General features: G+C 39.2%; 1 protein-coding gene across 1 annotated transcript in view; it reads right to left on the reverse strand.

Moving 5' to 3' along the window:
• Positions 1-19390, reverse strand: part of SDCCAG8 (SHH signaling and ciliogenesis regulator SDCCAG8) — a 217892-nt gene that overhangs the window by 138485 nt on the left and 60017 nt on the right. The window contains exons 10-11 of the mRNA XM_081823178.1: positions 16363-16497; positions 13364-13480 (exon numbers count right to left, since the gene is read on the reverse strand). Of these exons, the coding sequence (XP_081679304.1) occupies positions 13364-13480; positions 16363-16497 (252 nt within the window). The remainder of the gene's footprint in view (positions 1-13363; positions 13481-16362; positions 16498-19390) is intronic.

Here is a 19390-nt window from a genome sequence, read left to right on the forward strand (position 1 = left end):
TATTGTGGACATTGCTGCTATAAACATCAGGGTGCACGTACCCCTTCGGATCACTACATTTGTATCTTTGGGGTAAATACCCAGTAGTGCAATTGCTGGGTCACAGGGTAGCTCTATTTGCAACTTTTTGAGGAACGTCCATACTATTTTCCAGAGTGGCTGTACCAGCTTGCATTCCCACCAACAGTGTAGGAGGGTTCCCCTTTCTCCGAATCCTCGCCAACATCTGTCGTTTCCTGACTTGTTAATTTTAGCCATTCTGACTGGTGTGAGGTGGTATCTCATTGAGGTTTTGATTTGGATTTCCTTGATGCCAAACGATGTTGAGCACTTTTTCATGTGTCTGTTGGCCATTTGGATGTCTTCTTTGGAAAAATGTCTGTTCATGTCTTCTGCCCATTTCTTGGTTGGATTATTTATTCTCTGGGTGTTGAGTTTGATAAGTTCTTTATAGATTTTGGATACTAGCCCTTTATCTGATATGTCATTTGCAAATATCTTCTCCCATTCTGTCGGTTGTCTTTTGGTTTTGTTGACTGTTTCCTTTGCTGTGCAAAAGCTTTTTATCTTGGTGAAGTCCCAATAGTTTATTTTTGCCCTTGCTTCCCTTGCCTTTGGCAATGTGTCTAGGAAGAAGTTGCTGTGGCTGAGGTTGAAGAGGTTGCTGCCTGGGTTCTCCTCAAGGATTTTGATGGATTCCTGTCTCACATTTAGGTCTTCCATCCATTTTGAGCAACTTTTCACATGCTTTTTCTGCCATCTGTGTATCTTCTTCAGAGAAATGTCTATTAAGATTCTTTTCCTGGGGGCACCTGGGTGGCTCAGTCAGTTAAAGTGTCTGCCTTTGGCTTCGGTCATGATCTTGGGGTCCTAAGATTGAGCCCCACATCAGGCTCCCTGCTCAGTGTGCTTTTCCCTCTCCCTCTGCCTCTCCCTCCCACTTGTGAGCTCTCTCTGTCTCAAATAAATAAAATCTTTAAAGAAAAAATTCTTCACCTGTTTTTAAATTGGGTTGCCTTTTTTATTATATTGTAAGCATGCTTTATAAGTCCCAGTTACAAATCTCTTATCAGCTACATTATTTGTAAACATGTTCTCTCATTGTGGGGGTTGTCTTTCCATTTTCTTGATGGTGTCCTTTGAAGCACAAAAGTTTTCAATTTTGATGATGCCCAATTTATCTATTTTTTCCTTCTGTTGCTTGTGCTTTTCATGTCACATCTAAGAAACCACTGTCTAGACCAAGCTCACAGTGATTTATGGCTCTGCTGTCTTCCAAGAGTTTTAGAGGTTTAGCTCTTAAATTTAAGTCTTCACTTTGAGTTAATTTTTGTGTATGGTGCCAGGTAGTCGTCCAAGTTCCTTCTTTCATGCGTGGGTATCCAGGGCCCAGCACCATTCGTTGAAAAACTATTCTTTCCCCTATTGAATTTTCTTATTATGCTTGCGGAAAATTGGCTGTTGAGTAGGATCCAATTCTGTCCCACCACAGTAAGCCACCCCTTGCACTGAGCCCTCTTTTCACATTTTACCTCCTCGCCAGACTGTAAGAGTTGTATGAGCAACACACATATTTTATTGTAAACATATCTCATTGCAACCCCAGTACCTATGTGTAAGTGACATATAATAGTTTACCAATAACTATTAATTAAGCAATTTAATGTCTAAAAATGAGGCAATCATTCTCTCCTCACCTGCTGTCTAACCATCTACAACATGAAGGGGACAGACCAAGTCATTACAAACTTTCTGGTTCTCAGTGCCCACCAGACCATTGCTCCTTATGACCTGAGGCCCTCCCTTTGATTTTTCATACATGGCCAATGAAAGGAGAGAGACTGAAGAAAACAATCACCTCCATGAATTGCATTGCTATGTGATTAGAAAACATCTTCTGAAAAATGCTAAGTTATATCAAATTACTCTCAACAACCAGTAATGGTTTGGGGTGGGGATGTGGGGAGAAGGAGGTTATAAAAGCAATTACAGTTTAAAAAAATCTTATTATCATGGATCCCTCTTAAAAATACTGATGGGACACAATGATGGATCTGTGGTCACGTTTGCCTTCTCTGAGTTAGAGTCTAATGGAAAGCAGACTATGTAGAGGTAAAAGCCCAGTTGTTCTCTGTGTAAATGTCTTTTTTTTTTTTAAAGATTTTATTTATTTATTTATTTGACAGAGAGAATGAGAGAGAGAGCACATGAGAGGGGGGAGGGTCAGAGGGAGGAGCAGACTCCCTGCCGAGCAGGGAGCCCGATGCGGGACTCGATCCAGGGACTCCAGGATCATGACCTGAGCCGAAGGCAGTTGCTTAACCAACTGAGCCACCCAGGCGCCCCTCTGTGTAAATGTCTTTAGAATGCTTTCTACAGTCTTTCTCATTTTCTCCTCCACTTTCCCCCCCCTTGCCCTCCACTCCTCTTTTATCTTCTTGTTTATATGACTCAGACAGCTCTAGGGTCCTCCTTTCTCTTTTGGCTGATGAAGTAAGTCTAAGGTATCCTGAATTCAGCATTTAGAGACTTAAGACTTCAGGCTCTGCTCAAGAAAAATCGTCAGCTAGTCATACTTCTTGTATTACATATTAGTAAGATACACACAAAGATAAATATCCTATATTTTAAAATATAGGCATAAATAGATATCTGAGCCATTGTCTTAACTCCCCCTTCAGATGAAAACATATCTGGTTCTTGTTATAGAAACCCTTCTATGGCTTCAATCACTGTACACATAGTGGACCTTCAGTGAGTTAGGAAAGAAACGATGACCCAGCCCTATGATTCTATAATAATCTTAAGTGTAGAGACAACTTGAACACGATACCCTAAGGTTTCTAACTCAAATTAGGATCTGACAATTATCTCTCAGTATGAGTGAATTCAGATTGCTCTTTTTTAAAAATTTTAAAAATTTATTTTAGAGAGAGCACAAGTGGGGAGGAGGGACAGAGAGAGAGAGAATCCCAAGCAGACTCCCCACTGAGTGCAGAGCCCAACACGGGGCTCGATCCCATGACCCATGAGATCATGACTTGAGCCAAAACCAAGTGTCAGATGCTCAACCAACCAAGCCACCCAGGTACTCCTGAGGGAATTCAGGTTTCTGTGCATGAAATTCTGAGCAAATGAAAGAGAGGTCCAAAAGAAAAGGCTTTAATCCTTATTGCAATGATGGGGCAATCTTTCAAGTGGAACAGTTCTATCTAGTCCATCTTCCTAACATACCTGTAGAAATTTTTACCTCTCCTTTTTCCTTAGCCGCCATTCTAAGGAGACAGGAGCACTCCCTTGCACTTCAATGGGAACTTTCAACCACAGCTTGACTTATGATTTCCAAAGCCAGGCTAATGCTATTGGTTGCATGAGTTATTACCATGAAGAGAAAGACAGAGACAGACTGAATATCAGAACTTCAGTTGTAAGTAGAGAGATTTGGTACAAAGAACAATTTTCCATTCCTCACTGGGAGGGCAGAAGGCAGGCCAGAAGTAAGGACCCTGCTGCTTTCTTGTCTTTTCCCTAAAAACGGAATGTTACTGCAGCTGATCCACTTAAAAACAGATGTCAACACCAAAAAGGGTTAAATTACTTTGACAACCCGTTAACGAGAACAATAGGAAAATCTAGACACCTTGCAATTTATTAACAGTCAGCTATATCTAGAATCTCTGTCTAGGGCAGTCTTTCACACCGACTCCAATGAGGACCAGGGAAATATTCCACGGATATGTGAAACCTCTAAGAGAATTTTTAAAATATTGTTTTCATTCTGATGACTAAAAAAAATCAAAATACAGAAACTGAACATGATCTTATTCTCACCACAGGATTTCATTCCATCACTGCACTTTTGAGAGCACCAAGTGGAAGTGTTAAGGGGAAGGATTAACTATTAAAACCACGGGTCTCTAACAGGAGAACACCCTTGTTATCCTGCGGTTCATGGGTTCACACGGAAACTCTGGCTGGGGATATTTAATTCCACGGTTTTGGGGAAAGTTGGTATTCCTCTAAAATACTTCCTTAAGACAGTTTGCTGTTGCCTGAAATATTTCCAATAGAACTTCATTTATTTTTTTTAAGATTTTATTTATTTGACAGAGACACAGTAAAGAGAGGGAACACAAGCAGGGGTGTGGGAGAGGGAGAAGCAGGCTTCCCGCCGAGCAAGGAGCCCGATGCGGGGCTCAATCCCAGGACCCTGGGATCATGACCTGAGCGGAACGCAGACGCTTAATGACTGAGCCACCCAGGCGCCTCAATAGAAATTCATTCTTAATTCAGAGTAGGGCTTTAATCCTTATTACAAATTAGAGTCTATCTTGTAATTAAATTCAACTGTTTAAAAGACTAGACATTTTATTGTTCTATTATTAATCATAATGAAAAGAATATGATCTAAAATTGATGACAGTAAAATGTCGTCTTTATCAAATCAGGTGAATAACTGGAAAATTTGAAATGACACTTGAGACTCCATGCAATTTATATAGATTTTATTAATACTTAGTTCATAATTAAGAGGGGCAGAGAAGTATTTCCTATGTTTCTGGAAACATAGGAATTTCAAGCTAAAGAAAATCTTAGCTATCACTTCTCCAAGCTTTTCACTTCCCTGAGAAAGAAGGTAAGGCTCTGAGACGTTTGCTCAGGAAGTTAGCCAAAAAGCCAAATCAAGAAGTCAAGTCTTTGGACTCACAGTCCATAGGTAAAGTAAGACCCTGTACCCTGTATTTTACCCTCCATCATTAGTCATGTAGAAATCTACAAATCATTAAGGTAACTGTGAATTCTTTATTTCCAAACACTAATCCTACTTGATTCTAACGTTATTTACAAAGTGATATTTTATTGTTATCATCTGAAATGTGAACACCTTAAAATTATTCCATTACATAGAAAATACTACAAGGGAAATGAAAAACTTATGCAAACATTCCCCAAATACAGAATGATTTTGGTGCCTGACTGCAGGGTGTGCAGTATGTTCTATAATAGGCAATCATACTGGGATTGTGAACCTAAGAGAAAGAAGCCCATTTTCTATGGGCAAGCTTTAATAATGGAGCCGTGGCTCTGGAGATACTGAGGTCAGTTATACTAGTGCGCTATGGAATCAAAAGACACGTGTGTTCCTTGAATGCATCCTCTTTTCCCATATCCCAACCCCACCCCCACCCCTGCGCCATCCCCATTCCTTTGCTCAAGCTGCCACATTGGACCTCCTAACCAGAATGCCTTCCTCTCATCCATGCTGGGCAATACCCTACCCATCCTTCAAGGAAGCCAGCTGTCCCTCTTGTAAACCCCTATACCCTTGTAGAGTTTGCTAATTATTGTTACTGAGACCTCTGGGACATTTATTTATTTGCTTACCCGTCTTACACCTTCCCTTCTTTAGGAACAGAAAACAGAAGCCCATTCTAGGTCAACATGGTGCATGCAATATATGATTGTTGAATTAAAGCAACAAGTGGATTTTAGGGCAAAAAATTCTGAATTTGTAACAGTGTCTGTTCTATTCCAAATCTGACTTATTATTCTTTCCTTTAAAAGTACATGTGAGTGGCCCTATTAAAGTGATCACTATGAAGAATAGGCAGCAACACATAAAAATGCTGGAGATACCATTTTGTGAAATAAGCAAAAACCAAAATTATACCTAGGCTATGTTTACTACTTGCAAATATCATATATGCATATGGACAAAAAGTAGAAGGTAAAACAGAAAAATGAAAACAATTTGCTCTATTGGGTGATGGAATTATTGGCTTCTGTGCATGTGCTTATGTTCATATAATAAATATTATTTTAAAATGTATACATCTGTAGTAATTAGTAATATTTATACTGGATATCAGTACTGATATTTCTGGACTGTAAAAAAAAAAAAAAGCACATGGAGCTGTCCTCTGTCTAGTGCTTTCCAGCTTGCTGGCACATGTGGACACACAAGGAGCCGTAGGCACATGGTAGCTACCACAATCCCAAAGTTGGTACCCAAAAAGATGCTCCGGAAGAGTGGCAGGTAGGTCTGTGAGTCCAACGTTTAAAGTCAAAGGAAGGGCGCCTGGGTGGCTCAGTAGTGAAGCGTCTGCCTTCGGCTCAGGTCATGATCCCAGGGTCCTGGGATCGAGCCCCTCATTGGGCTCCCTGCTCCGCGGGAAGCCTTCTTCTCCCTCTCCCACTCCCCCTGCTTGTGTTCCCTCTCTCACTGTCAAATAAATAAAATCTTAAAAAAAAAAAAAGTCAAAGGAAGTATGCAAAAAGTTTTTTTAAGGACCAAAACATGGATCCAGTGAAACTGAATATAGCAAAAATTGCTTGAGTTCAGTTTACAGTTTTATATTCCTATCCAAAGACAAACATTTCTTTCTGTTTACCCCACAAGGCATATGCTTTCTAAGTGGGCTTGCTTTATGTCCTATTTGTGCCCTTCTCTCTAACTTGCCCTAAATTTATATCTTCAGATATATTGTTTCTGCTTACACGTTTGATTTTTTAAAAATACATCATTATGGTGAACAGCATTACCATCTTTACTTGAGAATTGAATGACTCTTTTTTGAGAATTTGAATTTCTACTGTGCTTTCATGAATGATGATACATGAACTGCTACCTAAAACCTCTGCCCAAATCATTAATTAAGTTACCAAATGCTAAATGCCCCAACAATGTCCAACTTGGTATTATTCACTGGGTCGATTTGAAACTGCTCCGAAAGAAAGAAAGAAAGAAAGAAAGAAAGAAAGAAAGAAAGAAAGAAAGAAAGAAACTAACTTACTTTTTCACTGCTAATTTTGTGACTTTATTGACATGATTATGGTTTAAAATGAAGAAATTAACTTTGCCTGGTGTTTGAGAAATATGAGAAGTTCAATAATCTTTTATTAAACCAAGATATTTTTATTTACATAATCCCATTTGTCCCATTCAGCATCGTGCAGTGCAAGAACAAAAGAGGCTGATTTATTAGACACACACCAGGCTGAAGAATTTGCTCAGAATTCTTGGTTAGGCTGTGATAAGAACACAAATTTATCTGAACAATGCTTTAGGGCGTACTTAGGGAAGATGCTATTAAAAAAAAAAAGCTTTATTGCATCACACACATGGAACCAGATTCCGACTCTCATGGGTTGGAGCCAGCATGAACTTCACACTACATTAATTTGCACTTGTCGATATGCTGCTTTGTAAGTATTTTGTAGGCATGTTCAAATGTGGACCCTGTCTCCTCGGCTAGAACATAAACTCCCTCAGGGCAGGACCTGGGTCTTCCAGCTACCCCCCCACGGCGCCTCCTCCACCGGTCTGGGTAGGCTGGCCCTCGCGCACGCACGGCTGCTCTCCGAGCGAGGAGCAGGGAGCAGGATGTACGAAGCCTCCAGCAGTGGAAGAGGGTGTGAAGAACAGTGGAGAGCAACTCTGTCATCACCAGGACCAAGTGATTACACGTGCTAATGGCATGCCCAAGTGGCCCCTCTCCCAGCCAGTTTTTAGAGGCAGAAGTGAGACTGCAGGTGGTAGTTGAAAAGTCTCTCAAGTCTGGCTCTCCAGAAGCTACCCATTATCTCAACATTTTCCCCCAAAGCTTTCTGACGGGGGTACACGGAATTACAAACACAAAGCAGAGAACAGAGCTGAGGAGGATTTTGCTTTAATGTGTAGATGCTAAATTACAAGTAGAAAAGATGAATGCCACTCCTAGTCACTTTAACAGAGTGAAATAGTCTGAGGATGCTTCCACAGTCCAGGAGGAGATGGTGGACCTTGGAAGTCCATGAGCTGGGCCTTTGGCATCCTGCCGTTTTTGTTTGAAACTAGCAATTTCAGGGAAGAAAGTTCCATGGCCTGTTGCTGCAATCTCCTTCAATCTTCTCACTGTCAGAAAGTTCTTCTTTCAGGCTATTGTGATTTCCAGTGGCTGTGATTAAACTGCTTTTTTCTTATTCCTTCTGTACTGAGGATCAAGAGCAGGTGTTTAAAAGTTACAACTCTTCAACTTTTCCTTATTGCTTTAGTTTCTCTGGCCTTAAGTAGGCCCTCCCTTTAGGACTTGCAAAGCTTCCTCTCATCTTTACACAAACCCATATAAAATAGATGCACTTCTTCCAACAATCTCATTAATTCAGTTGAACTTCAGAAATAATTCCTGTGTTGATACAGTCCACGTGTAACGTCGGTACCAAAGTGTTGACTCCCACTGCTGTAGACAGGCGCTCCAATTCTTTCTTGCCCTAATTTTTCTAGCCAAAATCGTCTGATCTACTTCTTTTTTTTTATACGTGCCCTACCCTAAAATATTTGTTTTGATCAAGGAATTTTGAACCTCAATGCTTCCTGCTCAATTGTAGCCACAACTCCAAAGTTATAACACATGCAATGCTGGTTTAAAAAAAAAAAAAGTCTTCTTGTCTCTTGAAAAAATTTTTACCAATCTAAAAGAAACTACTGCAAAATAAATTTTATATTTATATTTATACTCTCATCTAAGCCATTATTTTTTTAAAGATTTATTTATTTATTTATTTGAGAGAGAGAGCGAGGGAGCATGAGCAGGGGGGAAGAGCAGACCCCGCCGAGCAGGGAGCCCGACGCAGGGCTCGATCCCAGGACCCTGGGATCATGACCTGAGCTGAAGGCAGATGCTTAGCCGACTGAGCTCCCCAGGTGCCCCTTTCATCTAAGCCATTATTAAGCCACAGGCCACTACTAAGATAATGACATTCTAACCAGTTCCACACTCACTTGGCAATGAGTGATGACTAACAGACCAGGGACGAGGCCATGTGCCATACTGCAAAATACTCCAAAACCATTAAGTTATCACCTAAGATTGATGAGTCTTCAAACTCAAAGAGCTCCACTTTTTAGTAAGGCACGAGAAACTTAAGCCATCCACTCCTATCTCTATACCCAGAGCAGGGGTGGCAAACTTCTTGTACAAAGGCTCAGCGAGTAAATCTTGTAGTCTTTGTGGGCTACGGGGACGGGGTCTCTGCCACAACTCGACTCTGCCTGTGCCGCGGAAAGCAGCCATTGACAATCCGCAACGAACAGAGGCGGCTGGGTTCTAACACGACTCCATCTGTAGGAAGAGGCAGTGGGTCAGACCGGCCCACGAGGGGCCGTGGTCAGCCCTCTCTTACGGTGCGGGTACATGGGCGTGTTAGACACTCGTGCACGTCTGCAGGCTTAAGTGGGTGTGTATCTCCTTGCAGCTGTACACCAAACCTCCCCCTGCCTTCCCCCGCGGCCTTGGCAGCATCGTGGGCATGTGGCCGGGGCAGTCCGACAGGGCCCCGTGTTTAGGAGGGTGCTGAGCTTCGCTGTTTAATGCTCTGTGCTCGACATCTTGAAGTTTGTAATGACTGATTATACACTGGCACTGGCGTTTCATCAGAGAAGTCTGGTGGGATGGTGGAACCCCCACTCATATCTGTGGTCTTCTCTTTACTCCTCCCAGCAGCCCCGAGGTGGGACTCAGACACCTGTCCCCTGAATCTTCCTCTCTGGCCCACACTTGGGGATCTGGCTGCCCTCTGCCTTGGGTGGAACCAGGTCATGGCAGTGGGAGGGTGGGATCGGGGCTGTGTTCTGCTGTGGCCCTCTGCCTCTGGCAGGAGCCGGGACGTGAGCCTGGGGAAGATTAGGTGGAGTGTGTCACCCCTGACATCCCGGGACACAGAGGGGACCATCTCTGCCTCCAACTGCTATCACTGCTGCACACTCAGTAGGCCCAACGTGGAGTCTCTGCTCGTCCTGATCCAGGTACCACTATGCCTGCATCCCCCCATGAGTATGCCTGCAAGGGACAGAGGCCAAGGTGAAATGGCAAATACAGGACACTGCAACTGCACAAGAGGGAGAGAGAGAGAAGGGGGAGGAGGAGAAGGGGGGGAAGAGAGATTATAAGAGAAAGGACAATATTTTATATTGTAATACCTCTGCATCACCTTTTTCCTGCATTTTGGACACAGGCCCCTGCATTTTCCTTTTACACTATGCCCCGATCAACCCTTCTGAGATTCATCTACTAGAATGGAAGGTGGCAAGGAAAATTCCAATTATGCATCCTTTGTAAGCTAACCTTGATGCCAGGGTAATAACAGGGCTTCCTGCAGCATTCCCCGACCTTAAATGTAAGGCTCTGAAATTAATTACAAATTGTAGGTTTCAGACTCTAAAGGGATATGATGATTGGGGTTGCTTCATGGGGGTCACTTCCCTCACATAGTTGCTGTAGGATGAATTCATATTTCTTTAGAATGATGATGAGACACCTTATATAAAGCACAGTCAAAACATATGTATGACATTTAATAAGAACAACAGATAAAGAAAGTCAAAATTTTGCTAAGATATCCCTTTATTCCCTATTAAAGAAGATAAAGCCATAACATTCAGACATACAAAAACACACTGTGTGTCTGGTTTGAATAAACCGACCGTGAAACAGACATTGCGGAGACGGTCAGAGAAGTGTGGGTATGGGCTGGGCCCTACAAGATATTAATCTGTTAGTATTGTCAGGTGTGATGATGACATAGTGAGTACAAAAAACAATCCTCATAGACGCAGGCTGAGGGATTCACTGGTGAAATAACATTGTGTCTGAGATCTACTTCAGCAAAAGGAGCAACAGAAGAGGGAGACAGACAAAGAGGATGTGGAAGAGAAGATGAAGAAACGGTGACAAAGAAGATGAAGGAGGAGAGAAAAAATGTCAGATAGAACAGGACTGGCAAAATGATAAACCTAGGTGATGCATGTGTGGGAATTCATTATAGCGTTCTTTTTATATGTTTTTCAATTCCCATAATGGACTCTGTGTGTGTGTGTGTGTGTGTGTGTGTGTGTGTGTGTGTGTGTACCTGTTGCCTACAAAAAAATTTCAAATAAAAACTAGGGCACAGATTTTTCATTCTCCTCCATACCAAATGTCTTTTTTTTCTCCTTAGGCTGGCAGGAGCGCTCTACGCTGAAGAGATACAAAGGAGTTGATGGGAAGGATAATCCGCCCATGGGCTCCTGACACAATATAAAAAAGAAAAGGAGAAAGTGGGAGGAAGAGATCGCTATTGTTCCTCCCCTAACCCTTCCTTCTAATTATGCCAGAGTCAAGGCTCGGGTCACAAAGAAAATGATTTTGGTGGTCAACCATTTGCCCTGTTTTATATACATCAAAAAAGCTCTTGTTCTGACCGCATTCCAATCTCACAGTTTCCCACCTACTTTAAAAATGTATCAAGAGGCCAGATTAACAAAAATATGAACAAAATGACTATATTACAAGGAACGCTTTGTCTGTAAACCGGGAGATGGCCATCTTGTTATGCTGAATTGCATGATGTGGGACACTTTAAAAGTTACATACACTTTCTGTCATTATAAGTATTTCTGATAAATGCTCAACATGCCCAGCTTTTAAAAGTTGAATGTAAATTTCTCTCTTGAGTGCAGATGGTGGCCAAGCAAAGTAGCTCTTTGGTCTTCCAGACAGAAGGTCAGGTCATGGCTGAAAGACCAAAGAACAATTGCTGCTTTGCTCCTCCAGATCCACGGAATGAGACACCACCACTTTCCTTTCTGAAACTGTCTGCTCAATACAAAATAGTTACAAAGAGTACCTATAAGATTTCCTCACATTCTGTCCAAGAGAAAATGATAACAAGCACATCCCATCACAAACACCTTGTAACCATTCCAAGGTTTTATTCCTAACCCTCTGACCTCCTAAGAAGGCACATCTTTATCTAAAAACAACACTAGAAATCATTATGAAAACTGCTAATGTTTGACTAGTAAGCAGGAAATGTTCACAAATGAAACTGGCTCCTTTTAAAATCCTGCCACTTTGGCCTCCACATCATTGCTGGTTAATTGCAATGAGCTAGAGCTCTGAAAAGACAAATATTACAAATACTTCTACACGTTATTCATTTACAAGTGATATGGTAATCTTATTATTCCGACAGTGTTTTGTCTCCCTAGAACATTATCCTGTAATTTTAAATAACTCAGACACTCTTCTTATTTTTTTTTCTAATTAGTCCAAGTTGTTATGTTGGGCAGGTGCTATAGAATAATACAAAAGTATTTAACAAGCATACCAAGATGATACCCTTAAAAAAAAAAGTCATTATATATCAGGAAAGGAAAGGAAAGTTCTGTTTGGCTTGGTAGTGCTAGATCTTGGGTTGCTGATGGAAGATTTTCAATTCCACTATCAGGCACGCCCCCAACTGGATGCAGTAAAATAGTTTCATTATCTGTACACGTTAATAATGAAAATTCTGAAAATTAAAACTCATAACACTCTGAATATAGTGGTACAAAAGCAGAATCTGATTCTGGTTGTTCAGATGTTAATTTAGTGCCAGGAATTTCAGCCATGACTTGGAAAACTTTTTCAAGTACTAAATTTCATTATCGCTTTCATTTTTAATACTCCCCTATCATCTATTTACATCATCTGCATAGAAAGTTGACTGGGTTGAAAGGGAAAAGATGCTAGAAAGTATGATAAAAAGCTATGAACTAGAAATATATTTGAAAAAAACTAATTTTAAGTTTACCTACTTTTAAATTGTGGTGATTTTTTTAAAATGCTGACACTGAGAACTCATTTTAATTGAATAGATTTATCAATCTACTTTCATTGAATATAAAGAATGAAAGCCTTCGATGTTTTGTACTGTAACACAAATATAGAAAACCCAAAGTGAGTCTATTAGAACTGCCTCTCTCAAAACTTTATCCATGTCATCAATTAAAATTGGAGTATCTACATGATCTCAACAAAGATATAACATAAAACATCTGTTCAACTGAAATGGAAGTAAGCAGCATTTTCCCCTAACATTTCTAATCTCCCTGTATTTAAGGCTTCTTGAGCAAACGTATTCATGGTTATCTTAGTTAAAACTGGTTTTGCTCTGCCAACAATCAATTTGATTGACATATTTACATATCAACTCATCTCATCTTACAAATTTTAAACTTTTTCACTTAAAATTGGATTCAAGTTGGCATCTTTCAAGAACTTTATGTACGTATATTTTAGGTTCAAACTGTGCATTAGAACATTTTTTTTTTTTTACTTTTGTAAGTAATAGATACACATATCCAAATGTATATTTATGACCTGTCAGATTGGGATTTTATATGCAGGCGGTTGTATTCTCACCATTTCATGTGAAAGGTGATAATTTTAGGCAACTATAAATGAAATTCTTTTAATAGTATAAACTGGATTGTTCCATTAGTTAGAAGCAATATAAGAGAAATAAATAACTTACATCTTTAATTATGTCTTTAATCGTTGTAATTACACTTGTCATCTCTTACCTCATCTTTAATTTCAAGATCCCTTTTAGTTTTGGTTCTGTACTCTCTGTGTTCCTTCTCTGCCTCATCCTTCTCCATTTTGGTTTTATTCAACTGATAGCGCATTTCCCCGCACACCTGTTAGATTGTAAAAACTAGATCAATAGCTGCGGGAATCTACCCGGCAATGCCTGCAATTAGATCTTTTGGTGCCCCCTAGAGGTCATATAAATAAAATACAATAGAACTTTGCTAAGAACGGCATTTTCTGTTAGAATATTCAATGTATTCTGTTAAGATGTAAAGGCAATATCAGGTATTACTGAGTCTAACAATTTCAAATTATGATAAAGAAATGTATAACTAATAAATTTAAGTAATGTGCCCAAATTTTTTTGTGCAAAATAACAGTTTCAATTGCACATCATCCAAAAGGCACTATCATCTCTATTTTATGCAGATAAAATCATTAATTAAAATATTAAGCTATGTGAATATTCATTCAAATTGTTGTGATTTAAACAGTAAAGTTTTATTCTATATAGTAAAGTTTTCCTTTAAAGATTTGATCAGTTAGGCTTTTATTTAAGGAAATTTATAAAGGAATTTTTCTCTCTACTAAGAGACTATATAGTATTTAGGTGTACAGTAGAACCCAGTATTTACTGTAATCTTTGTAGATAATGTCAATCTTAAGCACAGTGCGATGTATTTAAGTCGATAAACATTGTCTGGTAAAAGGCACAGACTGGAACCATTTATAACTGTAGCATTCAACATAAAAGGAAAATATACATTTAAGTGAAATGATTTTAACATATCATTAAATAATGAGTACACATAGCATCTTAAGAGTGTTGTGTATCATCCTTTATACAATTTTCTTTTTCAATCCAGGGCCTCTACAGACAGGTAAATAAATTTGGAAAATGCAATCAGCAGATAAATCTAAACAAAGAAATTATGAGCTTTTGAGATAACTGAGAATCTGCAGAGAGATTAATTAACACACAAGTCTGCTAATTCAGTCTCTGATATACAAATACAACTTTCTAAAAATCATGTATCATCTAAAGGTTATAGTTGCTTGAAACTTTTCAATTTTGGTATTTCTCCAAAACTGATGATTAGAACTTCAGAAATTAGTTTTCATCATTACTGAGGTATTAGAATCTCAAAAAACCTGTATCTATTTCCCATGTTCAAATAAAAAATATTTTGAAAAATAAACAAATCTGGGTCTAAAGGTTATAGTGACAAGACAGAGGAAAGTCAGTAAGTTTCTTCCCAGTGGCCCTCAAAATGCTAGAAAAAGAATAAAATTACAAAAAATTTGATTTGAAATTCAAATGCCTTGAAAGTGTCAGAGCTGACCCCTCTCATTAAAAAAAAACTAGTAATTTACAAAAAGTTATTAATTCTAAAGCTAAATAAAGTTTAAAATTAAGAATGATAGAAAAAAATTAGAGGGGCCCAAATTTGCTTGCTTTCTTATTCTTATTCCAACCTATTTGATTTATATACATGAATGAAATGAAAAAAACCCAAATTGATAATACCAAAAAATTATAATTACTCAGCCATGGTGTTTCAAACCCAATACCAATACAAAATTATTGTTTATTATTATATGTCTAAGCATTGTTTTATTTAGAATTATTTCATCCCTTAATTTTATTTTTAAAGTTCCCTTGTCATACTACTTTCACTTTAGCATCTGCTAAGTTTATCCATAACCCTTAAGTTTATCTAAAATAAACTGGCAAATTAAATTGAAGTGGAATGATATCTCAGGGTTGGAGCCACCACAAGGCATGCTTCTGATGCTTCAGTCTTTCTGGACGGTTCTAAAAACAGAGGAGGCATCTTTACTGTACACATTCCAACAGAAAGTTCTCTTCCTACAATGGACTGGACACTCTCACCACCAGCTTTCCCCCATAAATCTGGATTAACCACTGCCAGCCCTCTATATCCATTCCCTTACTTCTACCCCTACGCTCCACACAAACACATTGATGATATTGGCAAATATGGTATTTTAAAACTTTAACGTTAGCTAGCTTGAATTTTAGAAAGCAAATGGAGAATTACAGAAATTGAAGGGAAAAACAAGAAAAAAATAGGGGCTTTGTTTCTTCCATATACTAAAGGTAATTTTAATTACTAAATTATAAGTAACAATGGTATTACAAATGTGTCAACATTTAGGGAAATATATTGATAAATAAAATGCAGTATGAAAAGGTATGCATTTCAAAGAAAATCATCTGTGTCAATTGTTAAAAAAAAAATCAATCAATTTAATTTATTACATCATGCATGCCTATATTTAGTTGCTTAGTTTTAAAGCAACTTATTGCTGAAATCCACATGGACTTTAGTGTTTCATAAATACGTATGTTATAGTGACCAGCGAAGACTATGAACAATTTAGTTTTGGTTTACAAGTTTGTAATGCCCATAGCACAGACACTGTGATATTTTATTTTTTTTAAGATTTTATTTATTTATTTGACACTGTGATATTTTAAAGTACAAATTTAGGGACCAATAAAATAAGACACTTAGTATTGGAGCCTCGATTTTAGAGACCAGGTCTGAAAAGGAATGGGAGGTGGAGAATTTTTTATGTTAAGCACACTCTTCATGTGGTAAATAAATCTCTTTTACTATCATTGTGGAGACCAAAGCCATGCTATCTCTGGCAAACATTTCTCCCATCTAATTTAGAAATATAAGTTTTACCAAATATTCAATGATTAAAGTAATGAAACTTGCTTATTGATAAGTCTGTCCCAGCCACTTAACCTTCAGTTCTTCCAGGACATTATTTGTGTCTAATTCATCTTTTGTATTTGCAGCACCCATCAGAGGGCCTGCCAATAATAAGTAAATGCTGGCTTAATGACCATTATGTGGATCTTTACTATCTTAAATAACAAAACTTCTCCATTCCAAACTGCTTTCTGGGCTTTGTACATTAGGAAAAAATTTTAAACTAAAATCTCACATTGTACCTTTGTGACATCCATTTCCTTGGAAGTAAGCTGGTTTTGAACTTCTTCGAGTTGATTAATAGCTGAAATCTTCTCTCTTGTAACCTTTTCAACCTGGGCCTCCAGTTGGGCAATATTTTGAGACAGGGACAACATCTATAAGAGGAAATAAAAGTCCTAAATGATAATGCCATTTGACCAAATAAATATTAAGAACATTGATTACTCAGCCATAAAAAAGAATGAGAATTTGCCACGTGAAACAACATGGATGGACCTAGAGAGTGTAATGCTAAGTGAAAGAAATCAGAGAAAGACAAAATACCATATGATTTCACTCATTTCTGGAATTTAAGAAACAAAGGAAAAAAAAAAAAGAGACAAAGAAACAAAAAGACACAGACTCTTAAATACAGAGAACAAACAGGTGGTTCCCAGAAGGGAGGTGAGTGGAGGGGATGGGTGAAATAGATGAAGGGGATTCAGAGTACACTTATCTTGATGAGCACTGAGCAATGTATAGAACTGCTGAATCATTCTATTGTACACCTGAGACTAATATAATACTATGTAAAAAAAAAAATCTTGAATTAATGGGAGTCTCTGCATGGCTACTGGGTTTGCTCTTAAGTCATTTCTCTGTGAATTGGGTATGTCCGTTTTTCCACTTCCTCAACTCACCCATCTCCCATGACTTAAATATGTACTTCCTTCTGATTCATTCTCTGGTCTCTACCCTCATTTTGGGAAACACATACAAGATGATAAAAATCAAAGTTTGGGTTGAAACCTTAAGGTGATAATCATATAAGCTGTGGAAGGGATTGACAGGAATAAATTTCAAAGGTGATGTCAAGAAATCAGAGAAGTGTGGGGAACCTGGATGACTCAGTCAGTTAGGCATCAGACTCTTGATTTTGGCTCTGGTGATGATCTCAGGGTCCTGAGATCGAGCCCCATGTTGGGTTCCCCGCTCAGCAGGGAGTCTGCTTGAGATTCTCTCCTCTCCCTCTCCATCTGCCCCTCCCCCAATGTGCTCTCTCTCAAATAAATAAATAAATCTTTTAAAAAATGATTAAATCTTTAAAAAAAAATCTGGGAAGTCTTAAACCCTTCTCCCACATGGAAGGATAAAAGGACAGGATGGGAGAGCTGGAGAGCTCCCATTCTCTAGCTACCCTCATTCCTCCTCTCAGCCATCATCCCCTCTCCTCAGGAAGGTTTCTAGGACCTCTGGCTCCCAGCACAAAATAGGAACCCCTTCCCACACCCAGGGTTGCTATTCAGCCACTGTGCCCTGGGACAGCCATGCCTGCTGTTGGCAGCGGGCACCCACTGGCACGGATTGCTGCCCCCACAGTGCTGGTGGCTTACTATCTTGACTCTCTCTCTGGCACGAGCTGCCCCAACCACCTCTATATGTCTCCATCACACTGCAGCCTGAACGTCTGCACACTTCCAGCCCGGCACTTATCCCACTGTCTCGTTGTCTGTTTGCTCCCGTAGACTACAAGCTCCTCGAGGGCATGTTCTTCAAGAGGCACCGAATGTTTGATGAAAGAACAGATCACTGGGATGAACAGATCACTGTGATGAACGGCTTTTCGGAGGAACCATCCACTCTATGAATGTCAGCTTCTTACTTTTTCTTCCCAGGGCGAGAAATGCTTTCTAGATCTCAGGTTTAACCTTTACAGTTTTTTATTTGCAATTACATTTTACTCTGCTCCAGGAAGTCAAAACTTCCTAGACTCTTAATTTTTTATTTGTATTGGCAGCTTTAAAGTGAAAAAGAAATGCTACCTTCCTAGAGAGGGAAACATAGAGAGATACCTATCAGTGTTTAATCTGTTACACAAGAGCTTGTAACAAAACTGAAAGAGTATTTTAAATTTACTGTTGTACATGGACATGGGTGTGAATTCAGTTTTACAACTAAAATCAATAAGGCAAAGTTTGTGATAAAAATCAAGATTGCCTTCGAATTATGTAACTAGCTCAAGTTGACACATATGAAAATAATGAGCCCTGGTAGCGATTTTCTAATTAAATGGTAGATGTATTAATTAACTTTGCTGGGGATTGTAGAGAATTGTACATTTGACTTATGGTTGTTTACATATCCTTCTTATCATCAAAAGACTGACTAAAAATTTTAATTTGCACATAAAATTACTTTTACTAATACCAGGCTACAAACTATCCTAATGCATATTGCAATCTGAACCCCAAATTGAAAGTCAAAAGAAATTAAATGCAACCAATAATGAGATTTATATACTTAATTTAAAAAATTCAAGTTCATGAGTATCCATATTATGAAGGTAATTATAGCTTTTCCGGATACAACAGCAGGAAACTTCAATTACCAGCTACTAAAAATCATACTTATGTGAAGCTATATCTTATGGTAAACATATTAACATCGGTGGTTTCTGAAGTAAATATGCAGACAGACATTCACTTGCTAATTGTAAATTCCAACTCAGTTTCTATTATAAGCATGTACCGAATCACACTCCTTCCATCTGATTCCCTCCCTCTGCCACCCATCACTTCTTTCCTCTGCCCACTACCTGTCTGCTCCCTCCTGTCACCCACTTCCTGAGGCCTCCACTCCTGTTGTCACACCTTCTTTTTCCCCACGCCCACCATCTGGAAGTCAGCATTACACTGCAGGAGCTTCTCCATCCACATCTGTTGCGGAGACAGAAGTCACACAGACAGCAGCAACACTGCTGGATGTCCAGGGCGCCGACATCAGCTAAGTCCTCTAAACTTTGACAGGGGCAAGCAAGAGACAAGGACACCCAGTCTGGGAGAGCTTGATGGAAATCTCTCAGCTAAAGCAGTCCCTAGTGGCCTCAACATGGTATAAAGTGGTACTCGCCATAGAACAGGTGCAAGAATGAAGGATCCTAGCCATGGACTATTATCAAGGGAACCAACTGAAAAAAAAGAGTAGACCACATAGGGGGTGCTCACTAAATATGATAAATGACTGATTGAACTAACAAACCCAGGGGCTCAGAGCAGCCAAGGACCATAA

The sequence above is a fragment of the Leptonychotes weddellii genome, chromosome 6 (genome assembly GCF_054177405.1).
Source record: "Leptonychotes weddellii isolate Sample4059 chromosome 6, ASM5417740v2, whole genome shotgun sequence".
Lineage (NCBI taxonomy): Eukaryota > Metazoa > Chordata > Mammalia > Carnivora > Phocidae > Leptonychotes > Leptonychotes weddellii.